Genomic DNA, 22,277 nt, shown 5'->3' with positions numbered 1-22,277 from the left:
ACCGACATTACGTATCTGTTTGAACATTAATTGTTATTAGTATACATACAAAATATTTTATTACTTTTCTATGAATAACTAGTATTAGTATTAAATGTTTATCTGTATATGTAGCTAATAGAATAAAAATTAATATAAGACATATAAGAATATATAATTTGTGATGATTATACTTTGTGCTATAGTATTTCATGCCATAGATCGAGACAATTTACGAATTTTTACAGATACGTCGTGGACTACGCAATTCCCAGACAAAATTGCCTGGTAATCTATTAGTTATAGATGCGGGACACGTTACGCTCATTCTTAAAAACAATTGTTGATGTCTGTATGTTTTTGTTTCGTAAGCTTCAAATTCGTCAGATTTCAAGCCTGTTTGAACGGCAAGCGGCGCTAACTCTGGACTACATTTTAGTTCAATTTCGATCACCAAGTCAAAAGACGGCGGTCTTTGCATCTGTTGTCTGGTTTCCAATGTAGCATTCAACGGATTCAAGGTTTGAATAAATTTACTTTCGTACGCGTATTTATTCATGTTTCCATAATAAAAAAATTGACCGCTATACTCTCCGTATCCTGAATAAGTGGAAGCAGGAGGAGGTCTCAGGGAAAGTGACAAAGGTATCTGAAGGAGAAAGGACAGTACAAGGATGTCTTCAGAATTATTCTTCTGTTCATTTCTGATTTTAAAGAAAATGATATCACCTGTAAAAGTAGTTCGTGTTCGTAATGTAAATTCTCGAAGAGATGTTCGTTTACGCTACCCACTAAACGTCGTAATCTGAGGTACATGAAACGTTGTTCGTCCCTCCAGCTCTCCTCGGAAGTGTTCGAAATCTCCAGACACGTGAACCATGCGCGTTTCATTACGTATCTCAGTTTCATACTAACGGCTTCACTAGCAACTCTTCTTTTCGGTGTCACTTTGAAAAATAATACCTGCCGACCTTCTACGAGACAATCCAGAATGTCTACCACTTTGCATCCGGAGATCAGTGCCGATCTACCAATATTATTTTTTCACATGACGCAGTTTTTTTATCATAAAGTATTAAAAGAACTAATTTTAATCCACAAATGAAACTGTATATCTTGGAAAATACGTTTAAAGATGTTCAAAGATATTAGCATATTGTATGGGCGGGGTAAGAATGTCAAGGTTTATGTCTTTTTAAACAGCGCTTGACATGGTGACCGTAGAATAAAATTGAATAAAATTTAATATATCGCTTAAGGTCACTTCCTCAATCATAGTTAGTTAAACGTGGATGTTATGTTATGACAATAGTTGATATTGAGATGCATCGCTGCCTATAGGTTTCCACAAAATAATAAGAAACTAAACGATAACGAAACGTAATTATAAGGGTAACTCCTTAATGTTTTTAAACGGTCAACTGATTTTGACCTGACTCTAACAGCGTACTGAGTATCGTTTAAAAGAAACAGTTGAAAAAACTGCCTCGTGAAACAGGTCACCTGTTCACCCTGCGTTCAGAGGCCTTCTCGAAAAAGTTCATGAACCGCTTGCAAATTGTCACAAAGGAAGTGATACTTGAGTCTGTAGCGCGAGGGCCAGCGATGGACAAGTGATATGTAGTAATTTCGCCAAGTAGATCGTTTAAATCGTCGATCAAACCGCCTGCGTAAAAACAAAGCCGCGGGAACTTTTGCTCTCTCGTTGGTGGATGTGTGTATCGCCATGTAACGGCCCTGAGCATTTTGTACTGTGCCTTGATCAGCTCCAGAGCGTTCAGGGCTTTGATACGAGACAATAGTGCTACGTTCGTTTTCGCGTTTGCCAGCATTCTGTTGACGCGGTTCATTAGGTTCTCCAGTCTTGCGCCAGCTGCGAGAAACGCGCCATTTAATACAGTTGCGGCAACCGTCGAGCAGTGTCTAAAAATAAACACGTTTGCATTGTGTGCATACGTTTTCATTGTTTTTTGAGTTGAGTCATCTCAGAGAGGGAAATATATTGGATCAACAATGGATCATTATGAGATTCGTTTTAGAGATTGACAATCAACACGTGTTCAAAGTAATTAAAGATTAACCTACTCAAATAAGGCAACAAATGTGTTAGGTTTAAGCAATGTTGAGTGATCTTTTTCGAGCAAATCTTGCTTGTATCGCTTAAGTTACAAAATTCTGTTATTTAAATTAAACTCGATCTGCAATACGAACTCAAAATTTAGGTTCTTAGAATATTAAATATATGATAATGCCTTGAAAAATGTTTACAGTGTGCGTAGTAATCCGAATTACAATGAGCATCAATATAAGGTTAACACTTAAAATTTTCAAACTCTCTTTGAAATAACTTAAAGGGTATGAAAGAAAACAGGAAAAAAAGTGTACGATATTGAAAGCTCAATTTGTCTTCTACAAAAAACATATATTTTTATTAGGAATAAGTTAACAGTAAACAAACTTATAACGCAAATAACAAAAAAGTCCCTCTTTTTTGAGTCAATATAAAGTTAATAACCCTGTTTTTATGTTAGTAATTATGAATATTGTAATAAATTTTTATTATGTTGGCATCACTGTTTAGTAATATAATCTCGGGGCATCTACGTGCTTTGTTTCCATACCATACATCGCAGAAGGAGATACTACGTGTGTAATTTCGAAATGGATAAGCAAACAACTATTGTAGAGCGTGAAATAATAATCAAATTGCATAAAAATTAATAATCCTTAAAAGAAATTGCGAAAGTTGTAAAAAAAAGTCATGTGGCTATGAAAAAAAATTATTGACAAATATAATGATACGGATTGTTAAGTAATATTGATCGTAAACGGCGACTAAAAAAACTCAACAAGAATGATGAGAGCAGAAAAACTGAGTAATCATAAGAAAGAAACAATTAGTGCAAGTACAATCCATAGAACACTAAATAGGGCAGGGTTATTTGGAAGAATTCTGAGGAAGAAGCCAATGATTTCTGAAGTTAATAGGAAGAAACGGTTGCAGTATGCCAAAGACCCCCTGATTTATACTGAATCTTTTTGGAATGATGTTCTCTTCACTGATGAGAGTAAATTTGAAGTTTATAGAGATAGAAAACTGCCAAAGGTATGGAGAAGTAAAAATAGTACCTTGAAAGAAAAGAACTTGGTCCATACAATTAAACATGGGGGAGGATCTGTGATAGTCTGGGGGTGTATGACTGCTTCTAGAGTTGGAAATCTCGTGTTTATTGAAGACAATGACAATGACAAAGGAGGATTATGTTGAAATATTGTGGGAAAACTTAAAGCCTAGTGTTAGGAAATTGAACTTATCAAGAACATGGACATTTCAAAGTGACAACCATTCGAAGCATACATCACGCATGGTAAAAGAATGGCTTTTTTATTGTACACCAAAACAATTAAAACATCCTCTGCAATCCCCAGATCTCAATCCCATAGAAAATCTATAGGATTATCTAGATTGGAAAATAAGGAAAAGAAAGATAATGTCGAAAGAAACTCTTAAGAAAGCTATTTTAGTAGAATGGAATCAAATTCTGGCAAATTATACATCTTCATTGATTGACTGAAGTTATAAAAAACAATGGAAATTCATCAAAATATTGATTTCACAATATTTTTTTATAAAAAAAAAAAAAGAAAAATTATTATTGATACCTATATTTGATATTACATCTAAATTAAGATGTTAACTTTATATTGACTCAAGAAAGATATACTTTTTTGTTCTTTGCATTATAAGTTTGTTTACTGTTAACTTATATATGTTATATATGTTTTTTATAGAAGACAAATTGAACTTTCAATATCATACACCTTTTTCCTGTTTTCTGTCATATCTTCTAAGTTATTTCAAAGAAAATTTGAAAATTTTAAGTATTAATTTTATATTGATTCTCACTGCATATATAATACTTTGAAGAAGATGTAATAAAAAAATAAATTTTCTCCGAACAGTTCTCAAAATTGGGAAATGAATTGGTAAATAGCAATGTACAAATTTTAAGACTTGGCAGTATACAATTTTTGAAGATATTATTATATTACTATATTACTTTTGTTTTAACATTTAGTATTTGTGTAGAGAGGTTGGGTCCTCTAATTATTTCGAGCACTATATTAATGCTGAAATGCACAGTGTATAATAGATCACCTGGAAACTAAACGCATGGAGGTGGCTACGTCGTTCAAAGGTAGTAATCGGAGAATCATTTCCAAAACTTCGGGTGGAAGCGTGTCTAACGCATAAGTTTGGTAATTCTGGTCCGGGAACAAGGACTTTTTCGAATCCTTTTGTAATTTCTCGGGCTTTCCGCATTTTGTCGGTACTTTTTGCCGCTTGTTCACGTTCATTTAAAATGAAGAGATAAAGAATATTCTCTTTACAACTGAATAAAAACCTTGTACAGCACTGCAATTATTTCGTAGTCGTTTTTCTCATTAAAACACTGGTCTCTTTTTGTTCGTTAGTAAGAAAACGCTGCTTCTGGATAAAAATTTAATAAAATTAAAAATGTCCGATACACTCGAGACAGAAAAACAAAGCAAGCAACGTCTTGTCGTTCGATGATACTCTTCGATTTTCGTTTTACGATTTTATACACGGCGGTTCAGTTTTCACGTTACATGGTGACAGCATACAATCTGGTAATGATTAAAAATAACAAATATTTTTCAGTTGATTTATTAGAATTATTGTATGTACAGATTGGATGTTGTTTGGAATTAAGATTGTCTTTGGTCTGTGTGTTACTTGTTCAAGCATATCCATAGAATCGTTCCTTTGGTTCAGGAATTAAAAAAAAAAGATTCTATGAAACAATTGTCTGATTTAAATTACATATAACAATAATTATATGTAAATTTTGTTAAGCGTACAATAGTAGCGTATTTACGATTAATACAATGACTGTATATTTTGGGCTTTCTATACACTGTGGGACAAAATAATGAAACACGTTGAAAAATGTTGAAACGAAAACATTGATTCTAAGATGGTACCCAATTGAGTTTCAACATAAGTAATATAGTATAATATGCAAGCACTTTCATAAATAGTTTCACCGAGTTTTGTCTCCGAATATTTTTTATAATGTACAAGCCTGGAAACTTCACAGTAGTCGTTTATCATTTTTGCTACCGTTGTTTTTCTCCATTACCTAGTTTCTTAATCATCTATTTAATCGTAAACTATCATAAACTATTTTCTTGGAAAGCATTAGAGATAGCGGCAAAACTTTTGCTTGACCTTTTAGGGCTCACTAATCCGTTACAAACCAATATGTTTGCGAGGATTCAGTAGACTGTGTCAACATTTTATCCCATAGTGTATTCATCATTCCCCTGAAGAGGAATATGGCTGCTCTAGTTTCTTGTTCTTTCAAAGTTATTATGGGTTATGTTTAGCTGCGCAATGTATGTGCGCAGAATTATATTATCTGTGAATTGCTATGAAACAAGAACAATGATGTTTCAATAATTCCACGATATTTCATTGCAATGTAACTCTTAATAATTTGTTACTTTGGTGGCATCATCTACATAGAATACACTGAAGTCGCTATTGTGTTTCTATGCATTTATGTTGCGCAGCTACGTACCATCAAGCGCCTCGGGTTTTTTAAGAACGAGAAACGTGCCAAATGGGAGAAACCGTATTCCTCTCAAACGGAACGATTCTTCAGAGTCGGGACATCGTACGACACGTAATATTTTCAGTCTCTTCGCAATAAAACGACATACGAACTCAACGACAGTGTAAACATAATTAACAATGATGGCAAAAACTTTACACGGAGAAGTTGACCGGCATCAGTAGAGTGAATTTCGTCTGATCCACAGGCAAGTCATCCGACGCGCACGGACTGATGCTGTCCAGCAGAGTCTGTATCGCGTTTTGGTTTGTAGAATGCTTTCTCTTGGTGTGCTCTCTCCTGTGCTTCAGTTCCTTGAACGTCTTCCCGCATTGTTCACAAACGTAGGGCCTTGCTGCCTCATGCGACCGCACGTGTCCCTCGTAGTGACTTTTCCGGACGAATTTCTTCCCGCATTGGCTACAATCAAATTGAAAACGTCCTTCGTGGGCCGCCACGTGGGAGCTTAAAGTCCACTTGGTCTTGAAGGTCTTCGAGCAGTAGTCGCATCTGATCTTCGACGCTCCGTTCCCGTTTGCTTTCTCCGGTTGTGCAGGACGCCTCTTATTGAGAAGCAGCATTTCTTCCAGGAGGAAGTCGTCCTCTTTGTCGACTTGGTCCTTCTGCGAGGGTGTTTCGCCCTTGCTCAGCGCTGACTGCACTTCCAGCATGTGCGCGGTGTGCTGTCTCATGTGCATCTGTAACTCTTCCCCGTCTCTGGAGCATATGCCGCATACAGCGCAAACGTTTTTGCCCGTTATCTAACGGATATTGAACGTAAATGCATTAGAACCGAATGATACATTGAAATGTACAGGGTGAATCTAGAAATTGGGCCGGATTCTACCTCCTTTCTAAGCGATGATAGAGAAAGTTGGCAGGGGGAAATGTTTCTGCATACCTGCAGGTGCATCATTTAAAAAAAAAAAAAATACGATCGTAGGAAAGCGGATGACACCGAATCGTAAAACATTTCCTTCTAACAGTTTTCGCAATTTTCGCGTAGAAACAAGGCACGACACGGTCCGGTTCTTGGATTCACCCTTTACATTGAAAAATCAATATGGAAAGCGTAGCAGTGAAAATTAACGACGCAGCGTTTGAATCTTTCATCAGTTAATAATTAACTGCTCTGTCGGTGACTTTGAACGGCCGATTGATTCTGTTTCGTAAAAGGACTAAAAATGTTAAAGGGACAAAAATTCGAAGTCTTGTAACTCCGATAAAAATATTTTGATTCTAACGTATTACTTTTACCGGGGAACCGATAATAATTAGCAGCTGCAATACTTTAGATCGATATACCGTATGTTATAGGTTATTACATTTGTCTCAACGGAGGTGACCTAAAATATCTTGGTAACGACTATAGTATACAACTCGAGGTCTTAGTATCTCGTGAACACAGTACCTATAAACATCGTACGAATAACTGATTCTTACTCCGTTTGAAACGGTACGTCGTGAACTAAATAATCTAGAAATAAGCGTATACCTTCTCGTGCGAGTTCATATGGGCCATCAGCTTGTTCTCGCTGGTGTACTTCTTTGTACAATGGAGGCAACAGTAGAACTTCGCCATGGCCTCTCGCGGATCGTCTATCCATGTACCATGTTGCCGGTCGGTCGGTCGAATCATTATGTTCTTGATGGTCTCGTTGCCGACCAGCTGCTGCTTGCCAGCAGCAGCAGAGTTCTCGTAATCGGACAACTTTTCCTTTCTCATCTCGTGACGAGCTATGTGACGCTTCAAATCGTGCGCCCTGGAAAAGGCTCGACCGTATCGCGTGCAACCGGGATACGGGCAACCTTTCGTCTTGTCGTTCCGCGGACGAGATGCGGTCGATTGCTTTGCATCTTTGTTGCAATCCTTGCACGGCTTCTCAATCTTCTGGTTGGTAACGGTCGCCAGTTGCGCCGACAACGGTATCACGATTGAGATTGTTTCATTGGTGCCTGGATTCACGATGGGGCCAACGTGAATCGCTGGAGGTGTCGCCAGGGAGATACCGTTCTCGTTGCCTCTACTCATCACTGCCTTTAGAATGATCAATCGGTTATGTACTCACCTAGAACAACAACAACAAAATTGAAGATTATCACTCGCAATTGCTTCAACGAAATGATCGTTAAGTGTTCTTTATTCGGTTCTTTTTGAATTGAAATTTTTAAAAATTTATAAGACATATAGAGGATAATGGTGTAATTGTTTCCAGGACTGGTTAGATCTGTACAACTTTGATATTCCGTTCCTTACGAAATCCTCTGCGGGAGGAGAGCCGGAGTTGGGGTTTGGTCTGCCAGGTAGAATAGATCTGCTGGGACTATTTAAATCAAATGGATTGTTATATTTTAAAATCGAAGGGACACGTAGAGAAAGAACAAGTAAGTTAGGTGTGGTTAGGTTTGTAGAATCGTTAGCACTGGATTAAGTCTTAAGGACCACTGGATCTAACAGATCTATTGCATCTATTTAACTCGAATGAATTTGAATGTTTTAATATTTAAGTGACGTTACGATATGAACAACGCGAGTCTGATATTATTGTTTCGCGATGAAAATCGAGAAAATTGTGAACAATACTTTCAGAAATGTTATTACATCGAATACACAACAAAATCAGCCATCTTGAATCAAAGCATTCTTTCCAACAAGACCGTGTCTTCTCAAAAGTTTAACGTCCCGAACGTTTCAATTTGTAACATAAACGAGAACAATTTCCCCGAATACGGTATAGTTTCTTACTTGCAATAACGTTGCCCCGTTTGGCTCGTTCGATCGTCCTCGCCCTTTTGCCTAGAACGTCAGAAGCTTCGGTGAATCATTCTCCTCACACCACGCTGATCGTTTCCGTCGAGAAGACAGGATCGAACCGATACGCGGCACCCCGAATTAACCCTTCGTTTCCACTTCGTCCATGGGCCCCGATAAGTAACCACAGGGATGTTTCTCTTATATTTCGCGGTCAGTGTCACGTACGTATGTATATCTCTCGTAAGGGTCGTGCACCGCGCAATTCGTTCGTCTTCCCTCTGTTCCTCCTTGCCCCGCGTCCGTTCAGACTTTCTCGAACGGTTCGATTCTTAACCGACACCCCACCTTCGAGCAAAAACGAACGACAATATTTCCACGATCGAAACTCTCGGCCGCTGGCGTCCCGGTATGGTACGTCGTCGACGTTTCTCCCTTTCTCTTTACCGTGCTTCCTCTCTTTCTACAGGCGAAGCAGCCACGCTACTCTGCTCGAACTCCCTCTTTTGTGGGCGTTCGATCGGTCTCCTTTTCTCTCCTTCTCGCGCGTCTACTTGTTTCAACGTTGACGATTTTCGCCTAGCCGAAACGGTCGGTCGACTCGCTCGCTTTCCTCGCACGATGAAAGTGTGCTACTGATCAGGAACGTTTACTCTCCCCGTTTGCACAGTGTGGGAGACGCAGTATGCTCGTTTCACGGACGTATCTTCGGCCCGCTCGCGCATGTCAACATCGTCCACTTGGTCGTACCGTTCTAACCCGTTCTATACGCGTTAGAACAGCGCCGACTGCCGCGTTGTACTCGTCAAAAAGGTTAGGATCGGTGGAGCCAGGCTGGCGACCGAACCGTCACGTGATTTGGGAAAAGTACATTGGGTACTTCAAGAATGACTCGCAAACATTTAGGGCTGATAGTACACGAGTGAACAAATTTTAATACACAAAGCGACAAAGGTATACGAAAGGTTACTAATAAATGTCTCTATTGTTTTCGAAGCTACGAAAATATGAAAAAGGAAGAATACACAGCAGTAGGAATTGCTCAAGGTCACTTATTTTCAACCAAAATTATACATATTCTTTTTTTACAGTTTTTTTTAAAATAGTTACACGGATTCGATACAATATTAACGTCCTGAAACGAAGAATGTTTATATATTTTGTAACAAAATTGGTGTAATCGGAGCACGCTTGGTAATACTACGGGAAACTGGAAAGATGTCACCTGCTTTAAGGAGAATGTGGACAGCGTCGAGCAATTTTTGCCTAGTTGATGGTCTTCGAAGACCAACTAAAACGTCTGGCCCAATACGATTCGCAACTCCTACCAGGTGACATCTTTCTAGCTCCCTATAGTATGTAGTATGTAGTACCATTCGTCGGACAGTGTACGCGATGCTCTACACTCGAGATTGAAGTTGTTACCTACTTTACTTTCAAGTAAGCTAACGGTTCTGATTTTGTCACCAGAACGCGGGAATTACAATATTCGCTCGGCGTACGATAAATTAAAGTCATATTGACTTTTATTGTAAAACACATCGCAATCGTTTTAATTTTTATTTTCTATTCGTTACGCGCTATCAATATTGAATTTCTATTAATAATGCTCAGCTTTTCTTTGTATTAATAATATTGCAAATTGTAGAAATAATGAAAGTTATGCCAAAAATCTGTTGGATTAGATAATGAAAAGACGAGAAGTGGTTGATTGATTGCGATGGAAGTATGTGTGTGCATACGTCCTTTGCTCCTAAATTGAACAACCCTCCATTACAGGCGTATGTACATATCCGTGCACGTACTGTATATCGGTATACAGAGTAAACCATTAGAAACAGGTCATTTTAATATCCTCGTTTTTTTGTAAATAATAAGAAGAAACGTTGCTGGCAAAAATTTGTTTCAAAACTTGATGTGGCAATTGTTTCATCGTGGATGGAGGCAAAGAGGAGATTTAAAGGTTAACTTCGACGTTTTAAACGATCGTCTGCAATATTTTCAGACTTCGGTTAATAAAATTAATACAATCTTACGTTATTATGATTTCTCGTGAAAAAGCCGAACGGCTGTACCGTCTGACTTGCGGTAATTTTTGAAAGTATGTCGTGTACATTCGCGTCTATGATATTTAATAAATGTAGAATAAAAACAAATTAGTATTACACAATTCGGTTAACACTTACTAATTCTTTATGACATGTACGCGCATGTTTCCTCTCAAACAGAAAAGCACTTTGACTTGGAGTAAGAGTAAGAATTACGTCCGACATGATGCATAGTCGAGAGAGTGACCTTGAACGTCCAATTGATTTTATTCCGCTTGTAGCTTGCACGTACGTGGAAACGAAACGGTCGAGCAAATTATATGCATGAATTCATTTGAGAGTATTCGGGTAAGATAACTTTGAAAAATGTTTAAACGTTTCTTTGTAAAAGTGTTTGTTTATAAAACTATAATGTATTGCTGATCTTCTTGATTATCCTTGTTTAAATTGACTCGTAGGGTTCCCGTTTCTGACATTCGTAGCATTCACGATGTAAATTAAATCTCACGTATGCATATGTTTAAAATTTTTGTCCCGCAGTGTACCTTTAACGAAATAATACGAAATCGCGAGCGATATGTAAACGAAAGCTAATCTTTAATATTAAACGACACACCTCTTAACGTCCCCTGAGATTGGTATGCTTAATCAGCTAATGGCGCGGTCGAAAATAATTAACTTGGAAAGAACAATTCCGAGGAAAAATAATCCATTGCGTTATGCGAAGCGAAACGAAATAGACAATCGTGACACATATAAAACGAGCCGGTGAATGTAAAGACCGTTCACATTAGGGAAATTTCATTTTGTATATGATACACGATTTAATCAGCAGCCATAAACGCCTACTAAACATTGAACAAACATGGACGCATGCACTGACAACAGCAGCTGCGCGTAACGTTATATTGGGTATCTAATGTAATTTGTAGGTACTAATCAACGTAAGCGTGACAGGCACGTAACAGGTTAATCTATTAGGCAAAATTCTGTTTAGAGTCGATGTTCGTTTCATCCTTGTAAAAAAGTAGATCAATTTTAAGCGGTCTTCAAGCAGGATACATTTGGTGTCCGTTAATTTGCTAATATTTTTCAAAAACATTTGTAACATTTTTTTCCAATTGTATGAAATTATCCAGCTGGTGGACTCTAATTTCACCCATTAATGAAAATAAAATTTATTATATTTGTCATTGCATATTTATGAGAATATCATCAATGGATAGGTGAGATTTTCCCAACAAAGATAAGTCCAAACACGACCTCATTCGAGTTATTTTTAAACCGACAAAATCGGTTTTTCAAATTTTCCAAAAATGATTCGAATTACAGTATCGTCAAAAATAATCCGAACGAGATCATGTTTGGACTCATTTTCATCGCAAAACTCTCACTAACCTGTTGGCAGTATTTTCATGAAGATATACCGAAAAATATCAAAATTTCAATTTACATTACTGGGTGACTCATTTCACGCGGATCGAATACGTTCAACCCTTATCACTCTCGGCAAAAACCATTCTCTTTTCTTGTCGAACAAAATATACCGAGATAAAAAAATTGATTCGTGGAATAGGAACTGTGAATGAGTTTCTTCGACGCAAGTAAAGTATTGTGAATACACTTTGAAATTGTCTCGAACATAGTGCATCGGTTTTCTATACCAAGGAGAGTAACTTATGTTACATGAGAACTTGGTAGACCCCAGGAAACATTCTTCAGCGATGTTGACGCTAACATACGAATAATAATGACGATAATAATGTTTACCATCCGGTCTTGTCGTGTTCATATTGAAAGTTTAGTCAAAGATTTAATTTGCACACAAACTTCGTAAACACCATGTGCAACCTTGCCTATCGAAGTTTACCAATCTTTGTCGCTGATGAACAAGTTTCTTCCGTGCAGTTGCAGTGTATAATAAGCGGGACCTAGTCAATGCGCAGAGCTTTCGATTCGTCGCAAAATTATTTACATGTTTTATTTTTAGAAATGTTTCCTTACGATGTCACATATTTTTGTACAGATTTCTAACGTATATTTAAACTTATAAATCTGGTCGGTATTCTAAAATTAAGGACACGTCAAATCGTTTCTATTGGCTCAAAGGCGACCCGACTTTCACAGTTACGGTTGATTCTGCAAAAAAACGTTACGTTTCGAATAATTACGTTCCCGCTAACGTAAAATTATCCAATACGAGCACGCGAGCAATAATCACCGGATAGAGAATTTCAGTAACGACGCGGAATTCGAGGAAAACAGTTCATAAGCATGCGCGACACGCTTTCCCTCTCGAAAAAAGAAAAAGCAATTTCGTCTCTCTATGTTAACGTTCTCTTGTATTATCCTTCTAATGGTTCAATTACAGTCCGGTTTTATCATTTTAGAGGCTCCAATCGAATTCCTAATGAGAAAGAAGACAGCCTTTTCTCTTATTCCGGGTAATAATAGAATTCCATTTTTAGATTAAGATTATTGAGTCACATTGCGATCGGGGCTGAAATACTGCCGAAACGTTAATGAATCGTATATCCACTGGAATGTAAATTTGGAGAGTTAGTAAAGTATCTATTGCAAATAGAATTAAACGTACATATTAAATTTGTAAATATAATAGTATATTGACGATACGTTGCATTCCTTCTTGCTTTCCTCCCGATGAAAATGGCCTCGATAAGAACCACTATACAGAGTGCTTCAGAAAAAATACTACAGATCTATGTATCGTGTTATACAATGAAGCAATCATCTATGATGGTAATTTACAATCTGTAATAATAAACGATTAATTTACAAAATGATTAAAATTTTTTACATTGAATCGATCGAAATGCCCAATTTATTTTATTTGTTTAAACGGTTACACCTTGTATCTTTTTACACAAGTTCTGTATACAAAAATTAAAGAAATAAATTAGTAATCAATTGCTTTTTACGAGGTATATGTTTCCTAAAAGTTTGTTTCCTTCTTTGTTAATCCCCCTGTATGTATTCGCACAGCGTCACTGGCATGCTCAATGTAGCAGTGAAACTGCCCACTTACATATACTATATGTATGTGTGTTTACGTTTCTCGGCGGGAATCCGCCTCTCACGAGATCTATTAGAGTCTGATATAGTAATCAGCCGAAGATCCAATCTTCATCGACGACCAAAAAATCGTCTGTACCCTGGTGCCTCACTGGCGCGTACTCGCGAGAAACTAAGCGACTCGTAATGGATTATACATATATTAGCGATATCGTCACACTTGGACTACCATTGAGGAACACGCAACGAAAGCAGCGAAACTATGATCTATCGGGTCTGCTCTCGAACGACGATTATCTGTCTTTTACTGTTTGAGTTTGATCCGGTTACTGGGATCTTAAAGTTAGGAATTTCGATCAAATCTCAGGTAAAAGTTTAATCGAATTACACGCGAAGTATTTGTAGCGTGAACATATTGTGTTAGAGTATATTTGATCTAGTTTTAGGTTACTTATGGATTAGAACTTGTTTTGATTTCGACTACATCCGAATGATATCCTACTTAATTTTAGATTAAGACTCTCGACCGCTATTTCTTTTAAGAAACAAATTTATACGGTTTAAATACTCAAAAGTTTTACCTCTTTTATTCGAATTACACGATTATCGAAATTTTCCAAATGTCTGGCACAACGATGCAAAATTTCTCTGCATAAAGAATGCTTACTGGCTAGAATCGTTGTTTAAGGATTTTTGCACGAATGTTATGTTAATACGCCATGAATCGTAATCGCCGATACGAACATTTCTAATTGGCATGAAAGACGAGCGTGGAAGGAGTACGGAGCTCATCGAGAGTCAGTGTGTAACTTTCGTTAGTGAGAGCGATATTCGTCCATTAAGACCTGCCAGTTTCCATTCGTTCGCCGTGATCGTAAGTGTGTATCCCTTCCTCGATGGCAATCGTGAACGATCACTTTCTTCTAGGTTACTTCGAAGAATTTACTCGTTCCGCGAGTCGGCGATCCAGCGCGAGGATCGCTCGTGCTACCGATCGTCGTTCTCCCGGACGATTATTATGAGTGCCCGTTTAATCGCGGAGACTACCGAACGAGGCTCGAAAAGCGTCCTCTGTGATCGATAAACCGACATTGCCCACTGAACAATACATCATTTCCCCGAAAACAAAAATATGATTAGTGAGAAACAGTGAAGTGAACAAAGCGATCGGGTACATGGTGCACTCTGCTCTAAGGAGATGAATTTTCGCGGTGGACTGGCGATACTTCTTTTCGTTCTTGCGGAGATCGACTGCGCGATGAAGCTTGTGCGAGAGAATCATATCAGTAAGTACCGTGCGTGTACGTGGCCCTAAAATTAAAAAATAATTTTATTGTTGCAATGTAAATCTCGCTAGTTTATCATATTTAACAAGTATAAATTTATTTTTCAATTTGAGATTTCCCTCGTTGGCTTTAAACTCTTATATGGGCCACAGTTTTCAAGAATCACCGCTAGATGGCGATTTATTCAAATCTTTCTTTGCGGTGTAACGGGCTGGTGTTTCTTTACGTTGGAATCAGTTGCGTTTAAATTAGGGTTCGATGAATCAACTTTAACGATCGGTTTACCAGCTAGATTACTGAAAAAGAAATAACAGAATTTTGTTTCCCGTAGAATTTTACGGTAATCAATGTTCTCTATTCGTTAAGTTTCGTGTTGATCGTAACGAAAGCTTACCGGCTTGGAATAAAGTGGAAATTCGTATTATTAACCCTTTCGAACGAAGCCTTTGCGTTGAACGCCTACAGGCGCGTATTAAATATTCAAACGTTAGTACTGAATGGTATTAACACGAAAGATGTTAATTGGATATTTCGAAAGCATAGATAATCGACTATATAAACAAAGGTACAAAAGAAAAATTGTATTCGTTCGTTTCATTTTTAATATTAGATAAAAAAATGTAACATACTTGAATATATAGATTTATTAACTTATTCTTTGTTTTATGAGTTATTTTTACGAAATCATGGATAATAAGAAGAACTTTTTTTATGAGCACAGAAAAGGGAGTAAGAAGAATTTAAAGGACAATGATACAATCGATAATATAGGTATAATTTAAAAGATCCTTATACTCTAATAATCGGTTGATTATTCATAAAAAGTAAATAGAAATTAGAAACGTATTAATGATTCCAAAAAATGGCTCAAAAGCAATTTTTTTTGTTTTTCGAATAAAGCAGGATTAGAATATTTTATAATAAACACGTAAAAAATACTTATTGTATACAAAATATTTATTCTATATGAATACTTACTCTAAAACTACTTATTCTATATATAGAATAGGTATGTATTTGATAACAAAAATGTAAAACATATTTTATATATTTTCCACTGGATGGAGACTAATAACATTTATTTCGATAGTAAGTTTGACCAAGAAGTCCTACAATAGGAAAATCGGAGAACTAATCGCGGCCAAGATAGAATCTGCTAAATCTCTTTAGACTCGATAAAGTGGACACTCTTGGTGACGAGTGGCAAATAGCTGATGTGATTGGGTAACGCGAAATGGATTTGGAGAAAACGCTTTTACATTTTAAAGAAATGCCTCGAAAGACCAAGAAATTTTTCTCGAGAGTAACCCAATTAAGTGCGAACCTTGAGTTTTTAAATAACAGAATGCGGATGTCCAGCAGCATCACACAGGCAACCACGGTCGATTCTGGCGGAAACAACCGAGAGGAATTCTTCATTGGCTGGGAAAAAGTCATTTGCGATGACGACTGGTCGAATTTTCAACGGCAAACCGAGCAAAAGAGGTTCTTGGCCCTGGCAGGTATCCCTTCAGCTGTTGCATCCAAAGTTTGGATTCATCGGCCACTGGTGCGGCGGTGTTCTCATTGAACCTACTTGGCTCGTTACCGCCGCTCATTGCATTCATAAGTGAGTTTCACATGTCGTTCAATTGTACTTACCCTCTCCTTTTTTATGTCACCCCCTTAGGAACAACGAAGTTATCCCTACTACTATTATTGTTTATACATACAGCGAGAACGATCCTTATTGCACAAATGAACAAATAAATTATTTTATATATATATATAATACTATTAAGAGGTAATATTTATTAAGATATAATAATGTATACATATATTATATCTTAATAAATATTAATTTTATTTAAATATTAATAAATTATATCTTAATAAATATTACCAATCGATTGGTGAGGCTTACATTTTGATATGTTGAGAACTTGGACAGTTTTAATTCATGAATTTATTTATTTGTTCATGGCCAACGAAGTCTGATATTGATAGCGACAAGGTATGATTTACAAACTGTATACTTGCTGGTGTATAGACAATGTAACTTTGTTACGACAAACTTCGGTCCGATAAGTGACGCATGTCTCAACATCCTACTCAGAGTTTGTAAATCGGTTTTGCTTAATAAATGGGGACACGGAAGGGTCTGTTAACAATTTCAAGAATAAATACTGCGACATTGATACAGAGTGTTGGTATTTAATCTTCGTTGCTATATGAAAAATTTGGCTGCCTGGAAAAATATTATAAGAAATGCACATAGAACCGTTATCCGTAGAAAAATGAATGTGCAAAGTTATCTATTTTAATTTATAAATGTGGAGATTGAAATTGGAAGGGGAGAGTAAAGTTTTGCAGAGAAAAATTGGTAAAAAAAAATCGCTACGAATTTTTTCCAATCAATTTTGAATCTATACTTACTTACAGTGACCTCTTCAACTTACCAATTGGTGCATTATGGACAGCGGTCGTAGGAGAATGGGAATTGGACTCCGGCGGACGTGGCTCGGCTAGACTACCTGTTGAACGAGTGATAATTCACGAAAGATTCAATAACTATGTACACGACATCGGTACACGTATATTCTTCGCTCTAAGACTTACCTTTCTTTCTATCCTTACTCTAATGGCCTTAGTTCTCACTTGCACAGAATAATTCCAATAGCTTTCACAGTAGACACCGGATGTACAAAACACTCTTTCCTTGTCTAAAATTTCATCCTCTGATGAAAATTAAAATTTCTTACATTCGTCGTACTATTTTTGTCTTTCGATTCGAGACGAAATAAATCTCAATTCGTGGAACAGAAGCATTATCTTCTTTGATTATATGAAATCAAGTGGACTCGATCGAGTGTCTTTCGTCCGCTGCTGCTGTATTTTCCATAATATTTCTTTGATTTTCTAATTGTTTGGAGCAGGAGGAAAAAGTAACCTAACAGCTGGTAAAATGTGTTCGTAGCTCTGATGAAACTCGCCAGACCAGCTCCTTTATCGAAGGTAGTGCGAACAATATGTCTACCAGAACCAGAGGAAGAACTAACGAATAGTCAGTGCATCGCTTCTGGCTGGGGTCGTTATGGCCCCACTCAATCACTTTCTACCGCATTGTTGGAAGCAACTGTGCCATTGCTCGATCTAGAAAAATGCACGATGGCGTATGGAAAATCGGTACCGATACGCAGCGGCCATCTTTGTGCTGGTCATACCGATGGCTCTTCCGGAAGTTGCGTTGTGAGTACTATACAAATTTGTTTCCTATTCTAAAGAAGAAGAATTTTGGCTGATCGGATTTCATTCTTTTAGGAATCAATTTCAAATCTTTTATTCACCAGATGATCCAGCACCCCTTTAGGTTATTCTAATTGTGTAAAAAGTTCTTTCTCCTCTTGGTACAATATTGTACAGCTTGGCAAAACGTACGGCTGACCAAATCGGATTAAACTACTCCAGAGTGTGTGATTAATTGGAATCATCCAAAGATTTTTTCTCTTTAAGACTAATATTTCATAATGGTCGTCATCACTACCTACTATTATGTAGTGATGAAATAAGAGTAACAATTCAATTTTTGTTAAAAATATACAAGGATTTATTTTAGAATTTCTTTTGTTTATGACTTATGAGAGATTTTTAAGGACCAATAACCTATTAATCATCTTGGAATACTTACCCTTAGAAGTGAAGACACAAAAATATATTTACTTATCAACTATGCATTGAAACACTACCACCATTTAATTAGTAAGAAAAATGTAACGTTTTTATCTACAAGTACTTTATGGTTTTATGAGTTAAGTTGTCCTGTTAGCGAAGTCGTTATCGCGATTCTGAATCGAGGCTCTTTAATCTATTTCAATGTTCACATTGGAAATAGGGCTAATCTGTAGTTGACAGTCATTTTTCAACCATTAGAATTAGAAGGGATCTGTTGACTACAAATTGGACTACTCTGGTTAAATAATTCAAAATCAATTACCTTCATCGACATTCGAAAGAATCGGTCGGTGCACAATTACGTAAGATATTAGCATCCGGTGATCATCATCCGAATCCACTCAACGAGATTAGAGCTTTTCTGGGGTAACGGGTGCTGACCTTCGTTGACAAGGCTACCAGGATGGAACGATAGATCGTTTTGCCAAGATTGCCACGACGAGATTAGCATTGGAACCTTTCGATGCTTTCTCATGAAACTTTCTAATTTTGCATACACTCACGGAGCATGCAATTTCAAGTTCGTAACGCTTGTTCGTGTAATAATTTCCAAATCGCATTAAAGGACAATATTGAATCGTATAAAATATTTCAGGCGTAAAAATATACAATAATCATACAAGGGGAATATCACTTTTATTCCCATAACTAGGTTTGGAACAACTTTAAGGATGGACTTAAAGTTCGCAATTTCAATGCCTGTCGACAGAGGGCTCTTAGATAACTTCCGAAGAAAATTTTCAGAGATATTTGAGACAAACTCCAGTAGAAAAGTGATAGTCTTAAGGATAGATGTTAAATGTATTTTTCTTCGTACATAAGGTCACGCAAGTTTACAATAAATGCACCGATTTTTTAAAACTAAAACGAATCATTCTTGGTCACTTGACACACCAGACTCGTGTGGGCCTTTACCGTCCCTCTGTTGGCAGACAACGAAATCACGAATTCGAAGAACATGTTTGATTTTGTGTGCTCGTCCGATATTGAATTAAGTGTATAACTATAACGTGCACGTATTGGAATTGCACGCAGTTAAATTCGAAACGAAAATATTAAACGTACAATTGATCGTTAAATACACGTTTGTGAGGATATCAGTGTCTTTATTCTGTTGGCCTTTCATGATGATTTAACGCCTCGCTAATTTCAACAGGGTGATTCTGGAGGACCTCTACAGTGCCGACGTGCAGATGGAGTTTGGCAATTGGCTGGCGTCACTTCGTTCGGATCAGGATGTGCGAGGCCTGGATATCCCGACGTTTACACCAGGATACAACATTATGTTAGATGGATAAGGGACATTATAAACAACGACGAAGACGCACCATATTTATAATTCTGTCTATTGGTTCACGTGTATCTCTGAATGTAGATATTATTCGTGTAAATATTGTTAAAGTAGACCGTTGTAAATATACATGTTTCAAGTTTGCATTACCAGACACCCCATTTCTAGCAATGGGAGTATACGATAGCAATTCTAACTTGAGTTATAGCTACAAACTTGATTATATTTTTATACTGAAATCTCACTAACGTTAAAAAAAGTAATATTTAAAGATTTTCATGCTAACATTGTTAAACTGTATTACTGTTGAACAGTAATTCACATTCACTGTTGAACAGTAGCTCATATACTCGTGTAAGTCAAAACATGAAAAATGCAAGTTACTACCATTTTTAAATTCCTTTCTTTTACATATTCCTTAACAATCGTTAATGCAACAACCTTGATTTGATCAAAGGATATTGCTTCAATGGACAATGTTTACAAACTTTAATATATGTGTGCCCAAATTATAGAATATTAAACGACTAGTTATAGAATTTAATACTTTATATGCAGCCATGACCCTATGTTATGAAAAAATAACACTACCAAAATTCTTTTAGTTTATTTGTCCAAAGGTTTCTTAATAGATTCGAACATTTAACCTAAGAATATTTCAATATTATAAATATTAATGTAATACTTGAACGAATGGTAATAATGGAACGTGAAGGAATAGCGACATCATGGAAACGTAGGCCAGCGGTAACTTCGAAAGAAAAGCCATTCGCCAGAGGCTGAGTTTTTCCTATTCCTGACGGAGAAAAGAAATAACCGTCTTCATCCTCGAAATACGAAATATCTGCATTTATATGACTCTCGTGGAAGATCTAACTTGTTTCAGTCTTTCTGTATCTATCGCGACATTGCATAACATTGTGATTGTGCGTATGACACGCATAGTGATTGCATTTCCTTGGATAATATTAGAAATATCGATTTACGAGGACGTGTAGTACACAGGATGGTTACCAAGAGAGGGAGAGTACACACATTATGCGCGGAAGCGCATCCTTTAATTAGCTTAATACGTGGCACTTAGTGTACGAAAGCCTCGGTACTGCTGGTTGCCCTGATCGAGTTTCGGTTATAGATATATGTAGGTGGAAAGACATATCAATCTTGGAAGAAATTACGAGTCGTATCAGGTTAGACATTTTAGTCAGCCTTTGTAAGGTTAAGAAATAAGCAAACATTACCCGATACTTTTCTCGTTCTAATAATAATTTACATATACAAGATATATAATAGAATTTTTAGCTTATTGGAGTTGGTGTTATACAATCTGAAATACCGATGAAGAAAAATCGAGAAATCTCTTTGTTTAAGAACGGTAATTCTAGGAACTATATTCAACTAAATCACCGAAGTCGGTAAAGGTAGTAAACGTAGAAAATTTCTACCCGTATTATATCATTTGTGGTTTTATTAAATCTATCGTTTTCAGAAAATATACGTAAAGATAGACATACAACTAATTAACTGAAACTTAGCAGTGATATCACAGGTATTTGTCGAAAAATTTTGTTCAATAAATAATGCCTATTCGTATGTCTTTTAATAAAGACATATGAATAGGTTATAATAAAAATTATAAACTGTTATTTCACACTTATAAATTGAGCGGGCAATCACTTTAATTTTGAGCAAATATCAACTCATTCGTGTTGGCATATCTAAATTATAAGGACCCAGAAAAGGTTTATGTGGTAAAAATCAAGGTTTTCTATTGTTATTGAAGCACAGATTGACGTATTCTCAATTTTCCCGTCAGAGTTAAGAAACGCTTTATTAGTCTAAACAGGGAAAGTTTATCCACATCTTTTTCTTGTAATATGCGCTTAGGTCTTGAGATACAACCTTCCAAAATGAGTGTAGGAATATATTTGTTGCTTTCCTAGCAAATTTGTGTGCTTCTTCCTTGCTTGGTAGTCTTACGTGAGCACAAACTCACATAAATTTTATTCTACACGAATTCTAAGATGCGAGCATCAAGTATATGCTAGCTTGCACTTCGGTTTTCTGAAATATGTACTTGTTTTCATATAGAACATTTGTATGGAGAAGAACATTGATGAGGATGAGTGAATCAGAACGTATGAGATAGAAATTATTGAAGTAATTCAATTGCAAATAAAATTTACCAGTAACGCATTTTTGCAGAGGACGAGCTTTTCTGCGCAATCTACAGTCTCGATATACAGAAACTGATAACGCCATCTAACGGAGAATGGGTTAAATTAATTTTAAAACTTCAGTCGGCAATTTCGATGGAAAAAAAATTAAATTTGTACAGAAATAGTTTCCATTCTTTCGATAAGATGCCGCCACCAATTTCTACATTTAGAGTTTAGCTACACATGTGTTCGCAAATCAATTTCCAATTGTTTGAACACTCAACGTTACCTATACTCTCGTAAAGCACACAAAAACTACGGCTATACTTATCGTAACTAAACGTATCTGTATGTTACACAATTTTACAATAAAGCACAA

At 36.6% G+C, this 22,277-nt stretch overlaps 3 protein-coding genes and 1 long non-coding RNA gene across 8 annotated transcripts; 1 reads left to right on the top strand and 3 right to left on the bottom strand.

Annotated features, from left to right (window-relative positions):
- Positions 1 to 174: 174 nt before the first annotated feature.
- On the bottom strand, positions 175 to 4,516 carry LOC143152576 (uncharacterized). Its single transcript, XM_076322878.1, has 4 exons — positions 4,139 to 4,516; positions 1,483 to 1,902; positions 709 to 1,006; positions 175 to 670 (listed from the first exon to the last, which is right to left on the bottom strand). The coding sequence occupies exons 1-4, from the start codon at positions 4,336 to 4,338 to the stop codon at positions 212 to 214; spliced, it is 1,377 nt and encodes a 458-aa protein (XP_076178993.1). The 5' UTR covers positions 4,339 to 4,516; the 3' UTR covers positions 175 to 211.
- Positions 4,517 to 4,653: 137 nt separating this feature from the next.
- On the bottom strand, positions 4,654 to 9,811 carry LOC143152587 (uncharacterized). The gene is made up of 4 exons (XM_076322888.1): positions 8,818 to 9,811; positions 8,365 to 8,718; positions 7,114 to 7,687; positions 4,654 to 6,379 (listed from the first exon to the last, which is right to left on the bottom strand). Exons 3-4 carry the CDS (start codon positions 7,648 to 7,650, stop codon positions 5,774 to 5,776), a joined length of 1,143 nt encoding a protein of 380 aa, XP_076179003.1. The 5' UTR covers positions 7,651 to 7,687; positions 8,365 to 8,718; positions 8,818 to 9,811; the 3' UTR covers positions 4,654 to 5,773.
- Positions 9,812 to 11,968: 2,157 nt separating this feature from the next.
- Positions 11,969 to 14,532, bottom strand: LOC143152653 (uncharacterized). Its single transcript, XR_012993600.1, has 4 exons — positions 14,033 to 14,532; positions 13,015 to 13,190; positions 12,640 to 12,926; positions 11,969 to 12,557 (listed from the first exon to the last, which is right to left on the bottom strand). It is a non-coding gene; the product is annotated as an uncharacterized LOC143152653 (long non-coding RNA).
- LOC143152612 (acrosin) lies at positions 13,797 to 20,242 on the top strand. Of its 5 annotated transcripts, XM_076322928.1 has the most exons (6): positions 13,797 to 14,325; positions 14,379 to 14,737; positions 16,082 to 16,346; positions 17,159 to 17,304; positions 17,694 to 17,965; positions 19,605 to 20,242. In XM_076322928.1, the coding sequence occupies exons 2-6, from the start codon at positions 14,650 to 14,652 to the stop codon at positions 19,785 to 19,787; spliced, it is 954 nt and encodes a 317-aa protein (XP_076179043.1). In that variant the 5' UTR covers positions 13,797 to 14,325; positions 14,379 to 14,649; the 3' UTR covers positions 19,788 to 20,242. The 5 variants fall into 5 exon arrangements, with proteins under 5 accessions (XP_076179043.1, XP_076179051.1, XP_076179033.1 ...); XM_076322936.1 differs by having other exon boundaries at positions 13,797 to 14,737; positions 16,097 to 16,346; XM_076322918.1 differs by having other exon boundaries at positions 13,797 to 14,737.
- The last annotated feature ends 2,035 nt before the right edge of the window (positions 20,243 to 22,277 follow it).

Source organism: Ptiloglossa arizonensis, chromosome 1, assembly GCF_051014685.1.
Source record: "Ptiloglossa arizonensis isolate GNS036 chromosome 1, iyPtiAriz1_principal, whole genome shotgun sequence".
Taxonomy (NCBI): Eukaryota; Metazoa; Arthropoda; class Insecta; order Hymenoptera; family Colletidae; genus Ptiloglossa; species Ptiloglossa arizonensis.
This window is presented reverse-complemented; position numbering and strand designations above follow the sequence as displayed.

Coding starts and splice junctions, on each gene's coding strand:
- LOC143152612 (XM_076322928.1), top strand. CDS start 14,650: ATGAATTTTCGCGGTGGACTGGCGATACTTCTTTTCGTTCTTGCGGAG. Junction 14,738..16,081: donor TGTGCGAGAGAATCATATCA/GTAAGTACCGTG, acceptor TTTAAATAACAG/AATGCGGATGTCCAGCAGCA. Junction 17,966..19,604: donor GCTCTTCCGGAAGTTGCGTT/GTGAGTACTATA, acceptor TAATTTCAACAG/GGTGATTCTGGAGGACCTCT.
- LOC143152587 (XM_076322888.1), bottom strand. CDS start 7,650: ATGAGTAGAGGCAACGAGAACGGTATCTCCCTGGCGACACCTCCAGCG. Junction 6,380..7,113: donor ATATGAACTCGCACGAGAAG/GTATACGCTTAT, acceptor AATATCCGTTAG/ATAACGGGCAAAAACGTTTG.
- LOC143152576 (XM_076322878.1), bottom strand. CDS start 4,338: ATGAACGTGAACAAGCGGCAAAAAGTACCGACAAAATGCGGAAAGCCC. Junction 1,007..1,482: donor TCTGAACGCAGGGTGAACAG/GTGACCTGTTTC, acceptor TAATATTGGTAG/ATCGGCACTGATCTCCGGAT. Junction 671..708: donor AACACGAACTACTTTTACAG/GTGATATCATTT, acceptor AATGAACAGAAG/AATAATTCTGAAGACATCCT.